Source organism: Macaca thibetana, chromosome 2, assembly GCF_024542745.1.
Source record: "Macaca thibetana thibetana isolate TM-01 chromosome 2, ASM2454274v1, whole genome shotgun sequence".
NCBI classification, from domain to species: domain Eukaryota; kingdom Metazoa; phylum Chordata; class Mammalia; order Primates; family Cercopithecidae; genus Macaca; species Macaca thibetana.
Genome location: NC_065579.1, coordinates 144053466 through 144076108, shown reverse-complemented (window position 1 = coordinate 144076108; position 22643 = coordinate 144053466). Strand labels below are relative to the sequence as shown.

Below are 22643 nucleotides of genomic sequence, written 5' to 3'. Positions count from 1 at the left end.
TTATTTAACACAAGGAGTTTCCAGACAGGGTTTATGCCTGGGAGGAGCTCAAAGGTGCCTGGCTGAATGGACAGTGAGATCCTAGTGTTTCAGGCAGGGCACTAGCTGAGTAGAAACATCCCAGGCACAAGCCCACTTCATCCTCACCATGCCCCCCAGGATGGTGGTTTACAGTGGAGAAACTGAGGCTGGGTGGGCTTTAAGGACTTCCCCAGGGCATCAACGGAGTCCAGGATTTGAACCCAGAGCCTGTGGAGGGCTAACCTCTGAGCAGAAAGGCATGAAGTATTTTACTTCGACATGCAGAAAGCTCATGGTGGCCACCTCGAAACACTGAGACTGGCTGGCAGAGCCCTGGGCCACATCTGGGGATCAGGGGACCTGGGAGGAACCACTGCACGGTTAATGCGCCCATTTTACAGGAGAGGAAACTGAGATGACGAGAAAAGGAGGAATGTGCCCATGGAGTTGGGGGTGCAGTGCCAGGGCACTGCTGGAGCCCAGGTATGTAACAAACACTGACAGATAGTGACAGAGCCCAAAACCTCACCTAGATGGCACCAGGACCCTCGACAGAGCACATTCTCCTGGCCATGATCCCTTTGAGTAGAAACAATGAGAAAGGGAATTCGGAAAAGGGCAAAAAGGAAGCTTTCAGGGCCTGCTTAGCTCAGCTGCCCTCAGCCCAATAACCCCCAGGCAGTGTTTATTGAGCACTTACTGTATACCTAGCACTGTTCCAAATGCTGTGACGTCTATTCTCACTGGCTCCTGCCCTAACCCTCTGAGGTAAGTTTTATTTCTATCTCCATTTTGCAACAAGAAAACTGAGGCCCAGAGAGAGGCCATCACTTGCCCAGGGTCACATGGCCTTAAGCAGCAGAATGGGGACCTGCCCCACAGCCCACATATAGGAGACTGGCAAAAAGCCTCCCACAACTGGCAGTTTACTGACTCTCCCCAAGAGCAGAGGGCAGCCAAGAGGGAGGCCCGCAGGTCTAAATCCAAGCTTAGAGGCTGGCTTGCCACGAGACCTCCAGGAAGCCGCTGTCCCCTCTAGACTCTGTTTCCCCACCTGGAAGTAAAGGGTTGGGACCGCAGGGGCTCTGAGGTTGCCTCCTACTCTGCCACTCTAGGTCAAGGGGTAGAGAGGCTGTGGGTCAGCTGCGGAGCCGCCTCTACCAGGGGTTGTACGCTGCCTCTGACACCCCTTGCTAGTGACCTGGGTGGGCCTCAGCTTCCCCATCTGTCCACTGAGGATACGGGAACGCTGACCTTGCTCGCTGGCCCCTGGCCTGCCGTGAACATTCAAGAAGCCTCCTTGGCCAGCACTGTCAGGATGGCCCTCCAACACTGAGAGGGTGGGCCCTACTCCCGCCTCTGCCCCCAGGCGTCCTTTGTTCCTCCAGGCCTCGGTTTCTCCAGCCCTCTGGAGAACCGTCATCTCTTCTCCTTGAGGCCAGGAGCCCACATGATTTCCCAAGGATGGGAAGGCAGACGTGGAGGGCCGGGGCACATCAGGAAGCCACAGAAGGGGGGAAGAAGTGAAAAAAGAAAACCAGCCTGCCTCTCCCTTCCTGAGGACAGGCGGCCAGGCGGCCAGGCGCCCCAACCAGCTCCCACCTCTGGGGCCCTTTGTGGGCCACACCCGGGCTGGCGAACAATAGCTGCTGACAGCAGCCCCGCAGGGGTCTCCAGAGGGCGGCCACTTCAAAGCCAGCCAGGCCTCCCCTGGGCCAAAGCCTCTGTGGCCAGAGGGCTTTGTGTCAGGGACGGGTGTGGAGGTGGCTTTCCTTGTTTTCACGTAGTTAGTTTATTTAACAAGCACTTATGCAGTGCAGAGTTTGTGCGGGGCACTCAGCTAAGAGCTCCATGAGTTTCAACTCATTTAATCCTCAGACAACTGAGAAGAGCCAGGCACCAGCCTCACCTGCATTTTCTAGATGAGGAGACTGCCCAGAGAGGTGGGAGCACCTGCCTGGAATCACAGAGTTAGTGGTGGCGGATGCGGCATGGATCCAGGCCAGCTGGTGTCAGGACCCCACACCTTTGGGATGTGTGTCATTGTTCCTCCCCAAATCCTGGTCACACCACCTCAGCCATGTGAAGGGAAAATAAAATCTCAGGACCCCAAACTCACTATGCAGAAGGAAAAGGTTAAGCTTGGGAACTGAGTCACACACACACACACACACACACAACCGGCCTGCCTTCTGTTCTTCAGCAGAGAGCTGTGAGATACAGGCCACATATCTCCCCAGGCAGCCTCCCTCACCCTGACAATGTAAACTCACAGCTCATCTTCACAGGTACGGGACAAAGCGACAAGAAATCAGCCATCCGCCCACACGTCCAGGCATGTGTCTCCTTCCTCCACCGTGTGTGCACCCTACCCTATGGAAAATGTGTGTGTTCTCCACCCTATGGAAAATGTGTGTGTTCTCCACCCTATGAAAAATGCAGATTTGCTGAGAGACACCGTGCATAACTACCTGAATTACCTATTCCTCTGTCCCCTCCTGCTGTTTCCCCTTACTTTTTTTTTTTTTTTTTTTTTGGAGACACGGTCTCTGTCGCCCACGCTAGAGTGCAATGGTGCAATCAAAGCTCACTGCAGTCTCAACTTCCTGGGCCTAAGAGATCCTCCTACCTCAGCCTCCTGAGTAGCTGGGACTACAGGTACGCGCCACCATGCCCAGCTAATTTTTGTACATTTTAGTAGAGACAGGGTTTCGCCATGTTGACCAGGTTGGTCTTGAACTCCTGAACTTAAGCAATCTGCCCTCCTCGGCCCCCCAAGTGCTGGGATTACAGGTGTGAGCTACTTCTCTGGGCCTCCACTTTATATACTGAGGTTCTCAAAACCCTCTTTGGAAAAAGTGCAGGCCATAGACCTGACTGTGGCTTGTGTCTCTTTTTCCTGGGCACATCTTCAAACTTGGCAAAATAAACCTCTAAGCTGATTGAGTCCCCTGACTCAGATGGGTTTTGGTTTACAGCAGCAGGTTTGAAAGCCACTCTCGCTTTGCAGAATCTGCTGCTCCGAGGACAAGCCGGTGAGAGCCATGCTTTCAACTTTTCCGTGGCTTCCCCGGGATCCCCAAGGGAGAAGCTGGTGCCAGCCGCTGCCAGGGGCCTCTGGTGGTGGCCCAGCAGGCCTTGCCACGGGACATGGTATTTTTCCACTCTTGCTGGTGAACCTTCGTGGCTCCTCTGAGCCCTAGACCCAAAAGCCCTGTGGCCCAGTTGTCCGGGAAAACTTGCAAGAACAACTTTCCTCCATCCCCTCTGGGCAGTAGAAAAGAGGGTGGCTGAGCAGCAGGGGGAGCTGGGCATCTTTGGGAGGTAAGGGTCTGGGCAGCAGCAGCAGGGGGAGCTGGGCATCCTTTGGGAGGTAAGGGTCTGGGCAGCAGCAGCAGGGGGAGCTGGGCATCCTTTGGGAGGTAAGGGTCTGGGCAGCAGCAGCAGGGGGAGCTGGGCATCCTTTGGGAGGTAAGGGTCTGGGCAGCGGGGCTCGCCATTGATCCCAGAGATCCTAGGCAGGCCCCAAGGGTCCTCAGCGCCCGGGCTGTTGGTGAGGGGCTTCACTAACTCATTTCACATAAGGGGAAGGTGAGGCTGAGAAAGTGAAAGGGTCTTGTCCAAAGTCATGCAGTTTGGGGGATCCAGAGCTAAAAGGATGTGGCTCTGACTACCCCCGCTTTGCTTTTAACCAGGCAAAAAGAGCTGTTCCAGAGGCCAACAGTGAAGAGCCCCAGCCTCAGTGAACATCCGTGCTCACTCCAGGGCCTCCTCCCCGTGCATCTTCAGGGCTTGCACTTCCTATGTGCGTGTCTGGATCTCTGCCCCCTTCCCAGACCCCACTCTGTGACAGCAGGGACATGCCTGGCACATGGCCTACTTACTGCATCCTCAGGCTGGCACGGGGGTGGGCACAGGAGGTGGAAGAGTGTGGGGCACCCAGGTCGGGAGTGGGGCTGCCTGGGTCCAAATCCCAGCAGAGCCACTGACAAGCTGTGTGATGCTGGGCAAGGTAATAAGCCTCCCTGAACCTGAGTTTCCCCATCTGTAAAATGGGACTAATAACCACACATACTCCAAAACATGAGGAGGATTCAATGAGCCACCCAGCAGCACTGAGAACGCTACCCCGCACTCACGGGCTACTGCGCTTTCGCCGCCATTATCACTATTTGTTGAATGGACTAATGGCAGCCTAGTTTTGAACCCCTGGAATAGTGAAAATTACAAAAAAGGAAACTGCAACCTAGAGAGGCAAAGTGATTTGAACTCAGATTTGAGCCTTTCAGGCCGGGGCTCTCCCTCCATTACCCTCCAACTCCTCCTTGCTGGACTAGACACGAGAGCAGGGCCTTGGCAGGATGAGGTCCGTCTGCTGCCCGTGGGCCCAGCCCCCACGTCAGCCACAAACCTGGTCTGTGGCCAGGGCTGGAAGCCATGGCCAGCGAGCAGTCAGCCTCTCAGCCATGGGGCTTGAGGAAGTCCACAGAGCCTGACTGTGTTTGTCTTGGCTTCTCTGGCCTGGCCCAGGCTCTGCTATTGTTCTGGGAATCACGCCCACCCCTGGGAGGCCTAGAGCCACCCCATGAAGGAGGTTGTTGCTAAGGATGACATGGGAGGACCCCGGGAAGGTCAAGTCTTTGCTCCGCCACAGCTGCAGCCTGGTACCCTCTCTTCTGGCTTTGACACTACTCTCCTGTGTTCTGCATTATGGCTCAAAAGTTGCTCCCTGTCCTCCATCAGCGGACATCAGCCTCCTCCATCAGACTGGGTGCTCCCCAAGGGTCTGGGTCAAACACACCTCAGGTCCTTTGCACAGGCTGTCCCTTCTACCTGGAGATTTTCCCCTCCATATACTCACCTGGCTCAGCCCTTCCCAAGGATGTGAAACATCCTTGCCTAGAGTCACCTTCTTGGTAGGCCTTGCCTGGCCACCCTATTTAAAATTGCTCCCAACACTCCCCACTCTCCTCTGTTTGACCTTTTCCCATAGCTCGCATCCCCATTTGACTCCTATACATTTTTCGCATTCGCCTTGTTACGACCTGACTCTTCCTGCCAGGCCATCAGCTCCTGGAGCCCAGGAAGTTTTGTCTGTTTTGTGAACCACTACATGTCCCCCCGTGCTGTTTCTACGAAGCACCTGGCACATGGTAGAGGCTCAAAAAATACTAGTGCATAAGTAAGTGATGATGTGTCCAGCACTGCTGAGGACCAGTGCTCACAGAAACTTCCTCACTTCTGTGTGGGGAAAGTGAGGCAGAGTGGAGAAGGGCATGGTGGCGTGCGCCTGTGGTCCCAGCTACTCAAGAGGCTGAGGTGGGAGGATGGTTTGAGGATGGCTTGAGCCCAGAAAGTGAGCTGAGATCAAGCCACTGCATTTCAGCCTAGGCAACAGAGCCAGACCCCGCCTCAAATTAAAAAAAAAAAAAAAGAAGGAAATTAGCATTTACAGAATCATCTGTGCCAAGCATTGTGCCAGGTGTTTAACACACCTCATTTTAACCCTTACTATCACCTATTTTATAGAGGAGGAAACTGAGGCTCAGAGAGGAGGAAGTGACCTTGGATAAGTCACTTGACCTCCCTAAGCCTGAGTTTTCTCATTGTTTAAAGAAAGGAATAAAATGGTGTGTTTGTAAGACGGAGAACCCGGGTAGCACAGTGAGGGTGCTCTCCAAGGAGGTGCAGGAAATACCCATGTCCCCTGCTCCTGCCTGTTCCGGGCAGGACTGTGCTCACTGGTGTGCAGGGGCAGGTGTCCAAGGCCTGGACTGCTTCCATTCCACCCCGGGCTTCAGGATGGCAGGGTGGTTCTCCCCAAGAAACAAGCAGAGGGCACTGTGTGTATTGGAGGAGGGTGCACGGGATCACCATCATTCTACCTCTTGCAACCCTGGAGTCCCAGGTCTTGCAAGGGTAAGTGACTGGAGTAATTACTTGGATCTCTACAAATCTGTGATTTCGCCTCTTTGGGGGCTCTTTATCCAGGGAGAGCACATTCCTCAACCCTCAATTCTACTCTGTGGCTGGGGCAGCTAAGGTCACTGCCCACAGCTCCACCTGGAATGCTACCTTAAGACACTCCTTTGACTTTTGGGGTTTTTTTTGATCTGAAAGAGATGTTCCCTTTTTTGGGATGTGAGTCACTGGGGAAAGCGTTGAGAGGGCACCATCTAAAGGCAGATGAGCAAATGCCTTTGTTCTTGATAGCTTAGGGCCCTGGGTTCAGGCTCACACCTGTGATCGCCAACAGACCCCTGCACCAGCCTTTGGCATCAGCACAGCCATGACAACAGCCAGTGTCTAGGTTATTAGGGAACAGTTCGGCTCTAGTTAGTAACAGGTAACGTTTCAGTTATTGGTTAACATTTTCACTATTGCTAATATATCAGTTATACCTAAACCTTTAAAATTACAAGCTATTGCTAATCTATCAGTTATACCTAAAACCTTAAAATTACAAGCTAATATTTTACATTTGTTAATCACTAACGTCTTAGTCACTATGTGACATATTAATCAGCAGCAAACACTCCAGTTATGAATAATACTTTGGTTAACAGCTAACATCTTGGCCATGAGTGGATGATTTAATAATCAGCTAACACTTTCCTGAACAACTAACATTGGAGGTGCCGGCTGAAATGTTAGTTATAAGATAACTCCGTTAATCTGATTTAGCAGCTAAAATCTAAGCCAGTGCCTCTCAATCCATAAAGTGCATTTGGATTATCTGGGGGTAATGTGACAACACAGTCTGAGTTTGTAGGTTTGGGGCAGGCCCACGAAGCTCCCCGCAATGCTAATGGGAATGCTTGTGGCCCCCTCTGCAAAGCGAGGGTCCATGCTGTGGCTAATGGCTCTTACTACAGTTGCTGGCTAACCTCCTGTTACCAGCTAACCTATTTATTAGAAGTCCAACGCTAGTTATCTGCTACCATCTGCACTGACTGCCAATACCTTGAGATGAGAAAGCTGTGGTGGGTGGGGCTAGCTTGTGTAGGCTCCAGAAAGCCTGACTCTTCAGTATTCAGGAATTCTGTGAGCTGGTCTTTAAACTGTCAGCAGCTTGAAAGCAGATATGGTGGGAGCACTGACACCATGAAACGGACAAACACTACACACCTGGGTTTTACTTTTTTCCAGACGGCTGGCTTATCAGCACACCACCACCGGCCACCTCCCTCCTGGGGCGTGGCTAATTGCAGGCAGGAAGTGGGGGAGAGGGCCAGCCTGGCACAGCTCTCCAGGAGTCAGGGGAGGGACAGAAGTCCAACTTACCTTCCCAGTGGACCTGACGCCCTTCCAGATGCAGAAGAAACACACTAGCCAGACCAGAAGAAGGCAGAGAGCGAGGTCCCATTTCAGAGAGCCTGGGTGGTCGATTCCAGGGGACAAGCTCAGCACGTTGCGCCTTGAAGCAAACACAGAGCCAGAAGTCAGTCAGGGGCCTGGCCCCGGAGTAGAGAGAGCCAAGGCCCAAACATTAACAGGCTGAGGGTCAAATCCCACCTGAGGCACTGCATTTACATAAGTCACCTCACCTTTCCAAACCCAGGAATCCCCATTTGTCTTGAGACAGAGTTGTTGCAAAGAAAAAAGGATGGATTCAGACTCCAGATTCAGGCAAAACCAGGTTCAACTCAGTCTGACCTCAGGCAAGTTAAGGAATCCCTGAGCCTCAGTTTCCTCATCTGTGAAACGGGCACCAATTTTCTGCTGGGACTTCAACAGAACCTTCTTCAGTGCGCCAAATACTAAGTTCAGTTCTCAGCTCTACTGTTCGTTCCATCACTGACAGAGGAAGTTAGCCAACTTTCCCAGACCTCGGGCTCTTCATCTATAAAATGTTGCCCTCCCCCAACACTGTCCCTTATTATTTTATTCATCCCTGTGTAACCTGGATCTCTCACTAAAATGTAAGTCACACAAGATCCTAAATTCAGGGTCTGGGATGCAGCTAGCACTTGATAAACCTTTGCAGATGTAACTGTGGTGTTCAGATGCCCAGGGAAGCTTCAGGCACACAGCCGGCACCTAAGCAGCGCTGGTTTCCTCCCCTGCCCTGCCAGGGTTTTGAGGGTCTCAGAGAGAGGCAGGTAAACAGTTTTAAGGATAACTGGCATGGGACAGCCACCAACCCTGCCCAGGATGACACGGCAGAGCATGGGTCTTTGGAGTCCAGACCTAAGCTTCCCGCCAATCCGAGCTGATTCCTGCTGTCCTGCTAAACAGGCACAGAAGCACCTACTCACAGACAGCACCTGAAAGCAGGCCAGGGTGGTGCAGGGTACTGACAGCCCAGGCCATGAAACTTGATGCCAAAAGTGGCATCCATGGTCCCAGAGCCCTGGCTGCTGCAACAGTGATCGAGGACAGCCACGCTGAGCACAGGGACATCGGCCCTGCCCACTGGGCCTCCCAGGTTACCCGTCCAGCACAGGCTGCTGGCCACAGGAGACAGGGTCTCCATGCTCCAGGGTGTTGGCGAACCCCTGGAAGACGCTGAGTTTCCTTCTAATGGGAGTCAGCTCCCTGCCTGAAGGTCACACTCCCATGCAGGAGGGGCAGGGAGTGAAGTGTGACTCTTTGCCTCAGTTTCCCCTTTTGTAAAATGGGACTAACAGCTCCCGCCCAGGATGCTCTTGGGAAAGCATTCTGGAACATCCCAAGCTTTTAGCCAGTCCGTGGGATTACCCCCACAGTCAGGGCTCTGGTTCTCAGAACACACACTGGGTTAGACCCTTTATCATTTGTTTTTTTTTTTCTAGAGAAGCTTCAACATAAGGACTTTGAATAAATCCAATATTCCCTTCTCAACTGGCATTCAAGCAAGGCCTTTCTTTAGTCCACTGCTGTGTTCCCAGCACCTAGAACAGCACCTGGCCCATTGGAGGAGCTCAATAAAGACGTGTTGAGTGAATAAGTGAATGAACGGACTCAACTGGGAGGACAGCAAGTTCACATGTCACTGTAGGACCAATCCATGAAATACTCCCACTAACAGCCAAAAGAAGGGACAGCTTTTCTTTGCCTTTTTCTTGCTGGTCACAGTGACATCAGTGGGCTCCCCTGGCACCTGATAATGTCATCCTGATAATGCTGATAGACTAAATAAAAGCCACCAGCAACCAACTGCTTTCCAAGGCCTTTTCAGTTTATCTCATCTGATCCAAGGAGTAGAGGCCATTCACCCCATTTTACAGATGGGGAAAATCAAGGCTTGGAGGGTCCACTTGCCCATGGTCACAGAGCCAGCAGGTGACACAGAGCTGCCACCCCAAGCCCACTCCTGTCTGACTCCAAAACCAGTGCTCTCTCTACTCCACTACACTGTTGATGTGATTTTAAGAGAAAACAGAGCCTAAATTTTAAAAACAATCTCTTCAGTCCTCTGCTATATGCTGGGATCACCTGGCACCTTGGGGCAGGGGGCATCTCTATAGGGCAGGCTGGCAGCCAACTGCATCCCAGCTGGGGCCCTGCCAAGCATGTGGATCTGGCGCCTGCCATGGCTTTAAAACAAAAAGCCTTTCCTCATTCTGCAGGGCTCAGCACCTTCAATGAAAGCCAGGGCAGGCTGGGCAGTGGCCCAAGACTTCCTTGTGAATGGGCAGCACCAGGAGAGGAGGAAGAGCACCTTTCCACCGTCTCCCAGGCCCTCCAGGTGCACTCGCCTTGGTCTCAAAGGAAGCCTCCCTGAGGTTCTGGAAGACTCACTGCAGAGCCCCCGTCTGGCTTCCGCTGTCCTGTCCCACGCTGGGGAAATGTCTGTCTTGCCCACCAGACCCTGAACATCCCAAGGACAAGGGCTTTATATGCTGATGAGATGTCCAGCCACAAGATAGCCTTTCGTTTGATTCTTTAGGACGAGCTGGCTGAGAAGCTTAACACCCTGGAGCCCTGACTGTGACCATACCCAGCCTGTGGCCAGCTGACCCAACAGCATCTGCCTTCCTCCCACCACCATGCTGGGCAAACCAGTGGTGCCCGATACCGATGGGAGGCTGCCGCACTGGCTTGTTTGGGGCAGCTGACCAGCTATGCAGTCTACAACAAAGAAAATGAGTCCTCCGCCTGCTTCTCCATTGCTGGTGGTAGTCCCTTTGTAGGATCTCATGGTGGCATCCAGGGATGTTTGCTTTGACCAGGCAATTCCATTCCCAGGATTATCTCCTATAGTTACACCTGCATGGGTGGCCAGAGACACAGTACCCACCCCAAGCAGTGCTGTCTGTAGAGTGAAAAGTTGGAAACGACTCAAATGTCCATTAAGAGGAGCTTGTAAGCTGTGAAGCAGGCACACACTGGAACACAATGCTCGGTGTAAAACAATGGGAAAGTTCTGCATCCTACTAAGGAGCTAGGTCCTGGAGACAAAATGCAGGAAGAGAAGCAAGGTGAAGAACAGCGCATGAGACATGCTCCCTGCTGTGTAAAGAGGGAGGGAGACAGAGACACATTTGTACTTGAATACACACATACTATTTTTGGCAGGACACACAAGAAGCTGGTGGCAGTTGCTGCCTGTGTGGGGGAGGGGGATGCACTTTGCAATGTATTTTTGCACTACTTCAATGTTTTTAATGTGCACATATCACCTTTATAAAAGTTATTTTAAATTCTTGAAAAGCTTTATAACGGGCCATGTGAACGTCCCAGGACTGAAACCAATGTATCTCATCAATCAGGATTTGTCACAACACAGCCTGACACAGGCTCAGGGCCAGAGCAACTGACATTCTTTCCAAAGATATCTCGGGCAGCCATGCCGGCTGAATCTCGGGCGGGCCCCTCCACAGTCCCTTCCATGTCTGACTTCCAGAGTCTTCCCAGCCAGAAAGCAGTCGATCAGGATCCAGCCAATCCCTACCCAGTGGTGAGGGCGTGCTCAATAAACTGTGGGGTGCCATGCCGGGGGAACGCCATGGTGCACTGCCACTTACCTGTGCCTCCTAAGCACCCCAGGAGGAAGCTGCACAGGCTCCCCACAGTGTTAACACAGCTCTCCCAGCACACTGTCTCTGCCCTTGTCCAGGCCCCTGACACCCCCAGGATGATTTCCAGCAGCCTCTTCATCCTCCCTCCACTCCTGCCCCCACAAGTCAGAGGGAATCTATTAATACCTATGGCAGGCCACATCCCTCCTCTGCTCCACATCCTCCCGAGGCTCCCACTCCGTAGCCAACACAGCTCGCCTGACCTTGCCATTCAGACTCAGACACTTTTAAGAATGAGTGGGTGCCAATTAGTAATCACACAGGTCAACGGGTGTAAAGGGGAAGTGTTCTGGGCAGGCTGGGGGTGCGGGCACTCAAGCCCTACCCTCATCCCCCAGACTGCACCATCACTTCCTCCTCCTTCAGCCACCCTAGCTGCTGTCTGGGACATTCCCTGAACAGGTCGAACGTGATCCTGCCTTAAGGCCTTGGACCTAACTGCTTCCCTCGGTCACTTGTTCCAAAGCTCCCTCATCCCTTTCCTTTAGGTCTCTGTTCAAAGGCAACATCCCCAGGGCAGCTGTTCCTGGCCACCTTCTGTAAAAAATATCCCTGGTCACTCTTCTTCCCCTGCCCAGGGCCTGTTTCTGATCACTTATTGCTTTTATACTATAATTTTATATGTGCTATCTATTTCATGTCTGTCTGTCCCATTAAAATGTCAGTCCCAAGAAGGCAGGGTCTATGTCTGTCTTGATCACTGAACAGTGCTTGGCATGTAATAGGTGCTCAGCAGACATTAGTTGAATAAATTAATAATACCCATTTGGTTGATGGGGAAACTGAGGCTCAGACAGGTTCAGGAATGCACCTGAAATCACTCAGATAGAAATCAACCCTGGATCTAGTTCCTTTTTTCTGATGCCACCCTGGGGACCAGTCACCTCATGTGCTGGGCCTGGTGCTGGTCTTGGCAAGGGCCCCAGCATCCCCAGCTTCCTCATGCTCTCATGCAGAGGGAGGAGACTCCGAGGTAAGCTGCATTCTTGTCCAAGAATAGTAATGATTCACTCCAGGGTGGGATCCAAAAAAGAATTGCCTGGACGTCTGTTTTGAGTCGGCCGCCCTGCTGCCGTCCAGCCGGCACTCAGAGATGTAAATACGTCCTCCTAGCGGGCCAAATCGTTTCCTTTTGACTGCAGGCCAGCCATTTATTGGCCATGGTTCTCCCCTGGAGACTGGCAGAGGCAACAATTATAAAAGGGCCCGTCCGCCCAGAGCATGGGGCCGTGTAGCCTTTCTCCACCGCCTCCTCCTTCCGACAGCTGCAGGGGAAGATTGGCTGAGCAGGCCTTGTTTGCAAATATGACTCATTTCTTTGATTCTAATAAAGTCTAATGATACGTGCCCAGCTCCCAGGGGGCTCTGGAGGAGCCTAGGAGGAAGGCACGGCTCCAGCCTGATGGAGGGCATCTGGCCAGGTCTGGCCCTGCCCGTCCTCCAGGGCAACCTTGGGACAGAGGTGACCCCAGACAGCAAGGAGCAGCAGGGGGACAAAAGCTCTGCTTCCCCATCCCAGAGCAACTCGGCGCTCAATTATAAAGCCAGCGTGAAATGACTGTCTCTGGGGCCCCGGGGGCTTCTCATGAGGATCTGGAAAAGTGCAGCTCACTGGCTCCTGCTGAGAATGATGACTTAGCACTGCACACAGGGTGGGCATAGGGGTCCAGGCTGAGAGAAGACCCCACAAGTAACCTGGGAGTGGGGAGACACACACGTGGCACAATGTGACCTGTGACCGTGGACTTGGGCTCCCAGGCCTGGCCTGGGCTCTGGGCTGGTGGCTGGTGGGGACACAGAAAAAAGGTTAGCTGGAGGCAGGATGCAGTGCTGAATGCCAGGGCTGGAAGCTTTGCTCCTTCTAGCTGTGCGTGTGACCTCGGGCAGGGCACTGCCCATCTTGCATCGTCAGTGTCCCATGGCCCCCCGCAAAGCGCATCCCTGGTCTTAGCTCCATAACGCTCAAGCCAGGCTGTGAGTCATTGGGACCACGCTACTTCTGTTGACAGAGAAGAGAAGAGGGCGTGGAGAGGTGAGGTCACTGCCTTAAGGTCGTGCAGCTGGGATGTGTGGGAGCCAGAGTTGGGCTGTGTCTCCCCTGACAAGGAAAGGAGAATGTCACCCATTGCTGCTCTGCTTTCTCCTCTGTGAAAACAGAGGGAGGAGGGGCTGGGAGGGAGGGTCAATAGGGACCTTCCCTGCCCAGAAGCCAGGAGATGGCTCCGCTCCCCCGGTGCCTCGTACCCCTGACTTCCAGAGACTCCTGAGCACCTGCCAGCAGCACCTGCTGAAGGAAAGGACGGGCCAGGGACCTATGCATCTGACGCATGTAAGAGAAGTGAAAGGAAGCAATGGCTGGGGCTGGGCTTTAGCTTGAGGGCCACCAAGACCAACCTTCGAGGGTGTCCTCACTGCTCTGCCGCCCAACTGGCTCCCAGACAGCAATGCGCAAAAAACTCCAACAAGATTCACTCGAGAGAAACCTCAGAGCCAGACGCTGCAGGGTTGGTGGCTATCTTCAGGGGGATTCAGATAAGTTTCACCCCAAAGGGAACCCAGACCTGCTGAAGGCTGAGGCCTCTGAGGCCCCATATACATCCAGCCTCTCTTTCCCACCAGTGTGTTCCCTAAGGAATCACAAAAATCACATTCAGTTCAGTCACACCACCTCCCTTCTCATATACCTTCCACAGTTTCTCCTCCAAGAGAACGAAGTTCAAATGTACCCGCCTAACATCCAAGGCTTTGACCCTTCTCCCTGGCCCTACCTGTCTCTCACCTATGCATCCTATGCTCTAGCCGAACCATCCCAAATACTCATGTGCTTTCAGCACGCTGACTCTGTATGGGCTGTTCCTCCTACCTAAACTGTCTTGTCACTCTCCTTTTCTGCCTAGTGAGCTTCTACTCATCCTTCAAAACCCAGCTCACATGCTCCTCCATCTGCAGACGGGGAAGTGAGCCAGAGAGAGGTAGTGATTTGCTGCTCCACACAGGTGAATGCAGACATGGAACTAACGAGGAGATTCAGCACCCAGTGGGCACTTGCTGTGTTGAAATAGTCTCAGTTCTTTCTGTCAGGGTGAGATCATAGCATGGGAAAAGCCACGAGAGGGTTCTGAGCTGCAAAATAACAGGTTGGATTCAGAATTGGTTATGGAGGTGCAAGGATAAGGCACAGAGAGATCCAAGAGGCCAGTGCTGGTGTCCAGGAGAGTGATGGGGGTCCCATGGGGTGACCGGGCATTGGGACAGTGCTCGGATTCTAGGTATACGCTGAAGGGGGAGCCAAGAGGATGTGTGAATTGGATGTGGGATTTGAGGGAGGAAGAAGAGTTTTGGACGATGCCTAGACATTTCCCCTACTTAGAAAGCCTCTGCAGAGTCTGAACGAAATGACAGGGGCAAGTTCCTAGTACTATGCTCACGGGAGTCACCTATTCCCCACTGATTCTCCTGCCTTTCCACCATTGCATGCCAAGAAAAGAGAAGGCTCTTGAAGGCAGGAGGCTGGGTATTTCCTGCCCATGGCACCTGGCTCAGGGCTGGAACTGAGCTGTCCCCGGTGTAGCTCTCTGGCCTCGGCCTGTGCTGTGAAGGCAGGTCACAGGAGGCAGCGTTGGTCTTGCCTAAGCCTGCTTTCCTCTTGCTCCATGGCCCTCAATCTTCCCCAGGGTTCTAGAAAGAGATAAGTTATTTGTGAATGTTCAGGTGGTCTCACAAAGCTCTGCTGGAATCTGGGGCTGGGGGTGCAGGGGTAGGAGAGGTGTGAGAGCCGGAGTGGGAGATGAGTACCAAGCTGGCAGCCAGGGCTCTTTGGACAGAGCAAATCCATCTGGATCATGCAGAAGCTTGGGAAGGTGGCTGCAGAACCAGATACTCTCCAAAGATAAATACTGTCTCAGTGTCTTCCAGGCCAGAAAATGGAGCTGGGGTGCTCAGAATGGAGATTCTGTAAGGCAAGGGTCCCAGAATACTCCCGAGGGCCCCGTCCCTCTGGAAGGTGTGAGTGAGAACTGGCCACCCTGAGGACCTCATATTGCTCCCACGTGTTCCTTCTCTAAGGCCCCTGGGTCCCAGACAACAGTAAGACAAGCAGAGTCCAGAGGAGGATGGCCCCTTTACAATAGGGGGTGATTATTTAAGTTCATAACACTTAAAGAAACTGCCCTGAGGGTAGTTTTATGCACTATGAGGGCACTCGATAAATAATAAGGGATTCTGGCCAGGCACAGTGGCTCATGCCTGTAATCCCAGCACTTTGGGAGGCTGAGGCAGGCGGATCATGAGGTCAAGAGATTGAGACCATCCTGGCCAACATGATGGAACCCCATCTCTACTAAGAATACAAAATTTAGCCCGACATGGTGGCGCATTCCGGTAATCCCAGCTACTTGGGAGGCTGAGGCAGGAGAATCACTTGAACCAGGGAGTCGAAGTTTGCAGTGAGCCGAGGTCACGCCACTGCACTCCAGCCTGGCAACAGAGCGAGACTCTGTCTCGAAAACAAAATAATAGTAATAATAATAATAATGGATTCTCAGGGCTGGTCACCCAGGATCTCATGCAGTCAGGGTCATCCTACAACCTTGGGAAGGCAGCACTGCCATCTCCCCAGGCGCAGGTGAGGATACCACGGCCCAGAGAGTGGGACACACCTGCCTAAGCTAGAAGTGGCAGAGGGAGGGTTCGAACACAGGCAGGCCAGTCAATGTCTGAGGCAAGGAGGTCCCAGCAAACGCCCTAGTAACTGGCTGAGCGCCAGTGTCCAGGAGTAGGGCAGGCCCGGTTTTCAGGCTACGCCAAGAACAGCAGAGAAAGGACAAGGCTGTGCCTTGGACCCCATTCAAGTGAGAAAAAGGAAGTGCCAGCCTTTCTTTGTCTGTGAACTCAGTTCCCCAGGGGGCGGGGAACTGAGGGGCAATGATTGTGCTTCCAATGTCCCTTTTGTTTGTAAGTGGAAAATATACAAACAAGAGGAACCCACAGTGACAGCGGGCCTAAGGACCTGCCCTGAGCATACACTGAAGGCCTGGAGCAGCAACAGTGACATAGACCGCCCAAGTAAGGGTTCCACACCAGTGAGGGCAACCGACCCCTTCTTTGCCAAGGATGTCCCAGCCCCAACCCCAAAGCATGGCTGGGGCCAGTCGGCAGGCCGCTCCCTCTTCTCTGGCCCATTCCTGGGCCAGCTCCTAAGAGATGAGTAGACACCTTGAAAATGGCAAAACTACACACAAAAGACAGGGACTGTCATCTCGTGATGATTCAGAACCACCATCTTCCTTAACAGCACCCCTGCCCTGATCACAACCTTCACGCAAGGCCTCATCTCACTTAGTTCCAGGGTCAAGGGGCTGCACTTGAGTGCTAAGCTCCAAGGCTGGCTTATGAAGAAGAGGGAAATGAGGCACTAGCCTATTTTTGATCAGCCTCTAAGCACTATGTTAGAAGACTTTCTCCACACATCAGCTCACTCAAGAGTTCCCCAAAATCAGGATTCTACATCCTGCCTTTCTAATGTTTGTCCTCTGTATCCTCCCTGTAGTTACTGACTACCGTTCTTCACTCCTCTCATGAAGAGACAGAATTTATTTCCTCCACCTCTTGAATCTGGGTTTGTCTTGTGGCTTTCTTTGGCCAAGGGGACGTGAACAAAAATGATACAGACAGAGGCTTGAAAAGCACTTGGGTTTTGGGGATTGACCGTTTCTTGTTCCTAGAGTGCTTGCTTAGTGGCTGGTGACAAGCCCAGACTAGCCTGCTGGGTGATGAAACCACACAGACCAGTTGCCCCTCCCACCCCAGCCACCAGCCAGCCAAACCCCAGAAAAGCTACCCGGAGGACCTACAGTTGCCTGCAGACACATGAAGGAGCCCAAGACTGGAAGAACTGCCCAGCCAAGCTCAGCCCAAACTGACAACAAGCAGAACAATCAAGAGCTAAATAAATGGTTGTTGTTTAAAGCCGCCAAGTTTGAGGATGGTTGTTACGTAGCAAAAGCTAACTGATGCATCTTTTTCACTCTACCTACTTACTCACTTTTTACTTAACTACTTCAGCTTCATATATGCATTTTTCTCTGTGCAATAACAGGGAATATATTTTTTCTAAAATACATTTAAAAAACTGTGTCATTTTTAGACAATATAAGTATGCATACCCGCCTCACAGGGATCCCATCAGGGTAGTTATGATTCATTCTTTTTATCTGACAGGTAAAGAAACTGAGGCTCAGAAAGGAGGAGTGACTTGCCTCAGGTCAAACAGCCAGTAAGTGGCAGAACTGGGATTCCAGGTCTGTCTATGGCCAAAAGCATAAATTTCTCTCCAGATCTGCACCCTCCTTCCAATCCCCTAAAGACAGTGGCTCCTGCATCCCAGGGGAGGAGATAAGGAAGTGGGCCATCCTCTCTGCCCCACCCATGTCCTCCTCCTTGCTTCAATGAGGTGGCCTTACTCCCAGAACTCGATGACAGGGGAGGTGAAGTTGGTGGAGCTGATGGTGATCCAGACACTCTTGTTCTTGCGCATGGTGTCCTCCATGCAGTGAGGTGTGTTCCAGCTGTGGTTGCAGTGTGCCCATGGCAGCTCCTTCTGGAAGGACTGGAACAGGTAGTATGTGGCCCAGGCCAGGATGACGATGTAGTAGACATTCAGGAGGGACACAATTACAATGGAGGCATAGCCGATACCTGCAGGTTGGGCAAATGAGATGAGTAAACATCATAAGGGAGGCCAGACCCACCAGGGCCACATACTCAACTGGAAGGCCATGGTATCCCCAGGCCCCAGGCCACAAGAGGCCCTTCAACAGTGACCACCAAATATTTATAGGGTGAATGGATGGCTGGGGGAATGGAAAGGTGAAACAACAGATGGTTAGATAAATGGGATGGATGGCAGGGGGTGGGGGGATACAACAATGAATGGATGGCTAGATGGATAGACAAACAGATGGATGCATGAAAAGACAGATAATAAAGAGGATGGTTGATTGGATGGTTGGATGTTTGGATGGATGGATGGATGGATGGATGGATGGATGGATGGATGGCTGGCTGAATGGATGAGACAAATCGATGGATGAATGAACAGAAGAATAGTTGAATGACTGAATGAATGGCCAGATGAATGGATAAATAGCTACACTGATGAGTGCTGGATTGATGGATAGATACTCATTTGTTGCATAGATAATCAGTTTGTTAGACGGATGTATGGAAAGTGGTTGGTTAGAAGGTTGAGTAGATGAATGGAAAGATGAATAGATGGGTAGATGAATGGAAAATGGATGGATAGTCTAATTACTGAGTAATGGAAGAAAGGCTTAAGGATAAATGGATTTATGTAGATGACCGAATAAAGAGACTCACATATGTTCTCATCTCTGCCAATTAAATCATAACAGGGATTATTTTGCGTGCATACTAAGTACTAAACATGGGACTAATGAAGCCACCATTCACTTGATGCTGACTGTGTACAAAGCACTTCTACGTGGCTATGTCATTTTGTCTTCATAGCAACCCTGTGAAGTAAGCATACAACTATATTTCTATTTCACAGATGAGAAAATTGAAGTACAAAGTGACCTTCTCAAAGCCACAAAACCATCAAGGGGAGTTAATGGGACCTGAACCCAGACAGAAAGCCTCCTGAACCTCAATGCTTATCTGCTGCACTCTACCGCCAAGCAGCTACAGGCTTCTCTTTTTTTCTTGTTTAGATTCGGGGGTACAGGTGCAGGTTTGTGACAGGAGTATATTGCATGAAACTGAGGTTTGCACATCCATCGATTCCCGTCACCCAAATAGTGAACATAGTATGCAATAGGTAGTTTCTCAGCCCTTGTTCCCCACCCCTTTTGGAGTCCCCAGTGTATACTGCTCTCTTCTTTATGTCCCTGTATACCCAAGGTTGAGTTTCCACTTATAAGCATGAATACATGGTATTTGATTTTCTGTTTCTGCATCAGTTCACTTAGGATAACAACCTTCACCTGTATCCATGTTGCTGCAAAGGCCATATTGCTATTCTTTATGGCTGCATAGTCTTCCATGGTATATATGCACCACATTTCCTTTTTCCAGTCCACCACTGATGGGCACCTAGGCTGATTCCACGTCTTTGCTACTGTGAACAGAGCAGCTGCAGGCTTCTCTATGCAACAACCTAGGGAAGTGTGCATGCTGGGTCTGACTGAGTAGCTACTGCATGCTAGGCACTTGCCACATCTCCTTTCCCCGTACTCCCAGGCAGCAGCATGTGCATCACACTGGTACTGTACTGGCTGCTATCTTCTGTCAGGCACAGAGCTAAGTGATGTGCATGAGGATTCAATGGACCTGGCAGACAATAAGTGCTCAATAAAAATGTGTGGAACTGATGAGCACCAGGCCCCAAGTGGCCTCTGTCCCATACTCACCAGAGAACAAGGGGCAGATCTTTTCCCAGCAGGTGATGCCCCCTTCAGAGGTATACTGGCCTATGATGATCTCCAAGAAAAACACAGGCAAGCCGCTCCCAAACAGGAAAATAAAATACGGTATGAGAAACGCACCTACAGAGAGCAGAATGGGCAAGGGTGAGACTGTGGCCATGGCAGTGCTGACGCAGAAGGCACCCAAGCCCTCCCAGCGAATGGAACCAGAGAGAATGCATGAGGGGCATAAGGCTCAAGGCCAAACTCTTGGGAAATGCTCCAGGCCCTGCCCACCTGGCCAGCTGGTTTCACCTTTCCAGTGTGCCCTCCCTCTCACCATCAAATCTATCAGGGACTTCAAGCCTCGGAGCCTTCATGTCAGCTATGCCTACTGCCTGCCTGTCTCCTCCACATCTGTCCCTCTGAACAAGGACTGCTTGGCCTCTAAGACCCACTCAAATGTCGCCTCTTTGTTGGGGCCTTCACCTACCCTCCCCAGGCCTGCCCAGGGCAGGAGGCAGAGAAGCTAGGAAGGGTGCGGTGGTAAGGGGCAGAGGGTAGGCATCTCCGGTGGGGGTGGGACCAAGGGGAAGAATCAGGGGGGGCAAAGCATCGGGGCAGGGGATCCTACCTGGTGTCCACTAATGGCTTCAGCGGGTCCATAAACCCTTTGAAACTGTGGGCAACTTGGGTCTAGTGTATGTGCTTTGTTCTGGGGAGCGTCTAGGACACTCATCAGAGTCCCAAAGGGGCCTGAGACCTACAAAAGGTTAAGAAACCAGGCTCTAAGGGAGAATTCCCCAAAAGGTGGTTCTACTAATGTGGGCAGCACAAGGCATGCCCATCTCCGCTGACACACAAGCCTTTGACAGCAAGCAGTCACCAGCGGTGAGCAGTTCCTCGCTATCCAGTTCTCTTCAAGCCCGTCATGGCACCAGCAAGAAAGCATCAGTAGGTGCTGCCTGACCTCAACACAACCCCATCACAGCAGACCTCTCAGAGGGTTCCTGCTCAGAGCCTTCAGCAGGCAAAAACACAACAACAAAAGCAAACCAAAATCCAAAAAACCCAAACCAACCAACTCATCAACCCAACCAAGCGCAGTCATCACATTTAAAAAATATCTTCACTGTACTTTTTATTCCTGGATACCTTTGGAGCATGACAAATGGTACCAGTTTTCCATTTACAGCAGGAAACGGAGTTTGCTTTCTGGAGTACATTTGGTAAAGTTAGAAAAGCAAACATGAATGTTAAAGGAAAGATAAAGAAACAGTCAGAGGCAAGTAGACATGGGGGACAGATAAGGAGGTGTGTGAATGTCTGGGGCTTGGGAGACATGAGCCTGGCCTTGTCCTGCCTCTTTGGAGATGGCAAACTGGAGGATCAGAGAGGGTGAGGGACCTGCTCAAGGTAACACAGAAAGGCCCTATAGAACAGCACCCTGATTCTCAGTCGGGCTTATCCCCTGTCTTTAAGGATGGGGTTGGCAGGGGCATGGCAGGCTGACCTCATGGAGGTCAAGTGGGGGGGAGGGAAAGCAGGGCACAGAAAGGCCACCCACACTCCGGTCCCAGCCTCCAGCTCCAAGGCCGCTTTGTTCTGGAGGGGCTTCCCTGTGGCCCGGCCCAAGCTCACCTCCACCATTCTTGTAGCAGAGGTACGGGAAGCGCCAGACGTTGCCCAAGCCCACGAAGCCGCCAGCCACAGAGAGCACAAAGTCGATCTTGCTGGACCACTTCTCCCTCTGCGGAGGTTTTCCCTCAGCCTCGTCCTCAGGCCGTGTGCCTGGGCTCTTCCCCGGTGAGGGCTTCAGGATGTCCTTGTGGAAATCTTTCAGACACTGCAGCTTCTCCTTGGTGGCCATCTCCTTGCTTTCTATGGGGGACAAAAGAGAAGCATCCTGCAGCTGATGAGGGACCGCCTGTGTGTCTCAGACACAATCTCTGCTTCCTCATCCACCAGCTGGCTCCCACCTGCCCAGGCCTGTAACAAGGGGCCTGGCCTCCCTGTCTGTCCAATGCTCTGACAGCAACATCGGGAGTCATTCAGACCCCTTCATGGACCAGGGACCTCAAGATTCAGGCTATGGACACTTGCAACCCACAAAATCGGCAGGTTCCATTCCCCGGGCACCTGCTGAAGAGAAGCACCAGGGGCCCCCATGTTTGTCACCTGAGTGTCATACTTCAGCCTGCACCCCGGCCCTAGCATCGTCTTTCACAAAACACAACACACCCAGGCAGTTCTAGGCATCTGCCAAATAACAGCCTGAGAGCAGTTTCTAGAAATTAACAGATACTATTTTCTAAATTTGGATTTGTATTAAAAAAATGGAGGCTCCTATTTCACAAATGTCTTAACACAGTGTCCAGCCCACAGAGATGACCATTTATAACTGTAAGCTAAAAAAACGGATAGACGGAAATGAACGAGGAATGGGGTTTCAGGCTGGAATGGAAACAATATTTGAGAATGGGTTGCCATCCAAGTATTGAGAATGGATGTTTATGGAATAGATTTGCAATTTATTAACCAGTCACATCTCTAGCAGAAAAAAATAAGGGATTTGCACTGGTGAGGATTATGCAAGAGTGCTTGTTAATCCCCATTTGTCCACCCTTCTCCAACCATCCTCTGGCTTGCTCTGATTCCAGGGGCTGACCCTGTAGATCCTACAAGCCAGGTTCCCTTGCCCTCCGGCTCCCTGTTGGGTTTGGCTAATGGGAGGCCCCAGAGAAAGCCAAATCTCTAAGCCCCCCGAGCTGTTCATGGTTACCCTCAGCCCACTTGTGCTTGGCCCCCAGTCTAGAGGGAGGTCTGCCACCAGCCAGGCCAGAGCTTCTTCTTTCTATACTTCCTAAGGTCCCCAAGTGCTCACTCACCCTGGCAGCTCAGCCCCGAGGGCCACAGCACATCCAGGGTGGCCGTCTGTGCAGAAGGTGGACACCCCTGGCTCTCTGAGAACTGACAAGGGTTAGTTACCAAGAGCATCCTGAGTCCTAGTCCACAGCATGAGGAAACAGCTCAAGGCTGGGTCCCCTGCCTTCAAGAGCTGACCCACAAAATAACAACGTAACAGAGGGACACAGGAAACGGACGAGCTGCGAAAACCAGAGCTACTGGGCCTACGCGCCCCTCTCTGAGCCTCAGTTTCCCCATCTGCAGAATAAAAAGGATGACAGCAGAAGTG

The 22643-nt window shown here is 52.0% G+C and overlaps 2 protein-coding genes across 5 annotated transcripts in view; one reads left to right on the top strand and one right to left on the bottom strand.

The window, feature by feature from the left end:
- Positions 1-22643, bottom strand: part of SLC6A6 (solute carrier family 6 member 6) — an 85577-nt gene that overhangs the window by 22124 nt on the left and 40810 nt on the right. For 3 of the 4 annotated variants that reach the window (XM_050781664.1, XM_050781665.1, XM_050781663.1), the window contains exons 2-5: positions 21089-21328; positions 19454-19588; positions 17486-17720; positions 7306-7438 (exon numbers count right to left, since the gene is read on the bottom strand). In XM_050781664.1, the coding sequence (XP_050637621.1) occupies positions 7306-7438; positions 17486-17720; positions 19454-19588; positions 21089-21317 (732 nt within the window). In that variant the 5' untranslated portion in view covers positions 21318-21328. The remainder of the gene's footprint in view (positions 1-7305; positions 7439-17485; positions 17721-19453; positions 19589-21088; positions 21329-22643) is intronic. The other variant, XM_050781666.1, reaches the window with a different exon arrangement.
- The window catches only part of XPC (XPC complex subunit, DNA damage recognition and repair factor), a 330052-nt gene continuing 308918 nt past the window's right edge, over positions 1510-22643 (top strand). Inside the window, exon 1 of the mRNA XM_050781616.1 lies at positions 1510-1513. The gene's annotated coding sequence lies outside the window, so the exon portion shown is untranslated. The remainder of the gene's footprint in view (positions 1514-22643) is intronic.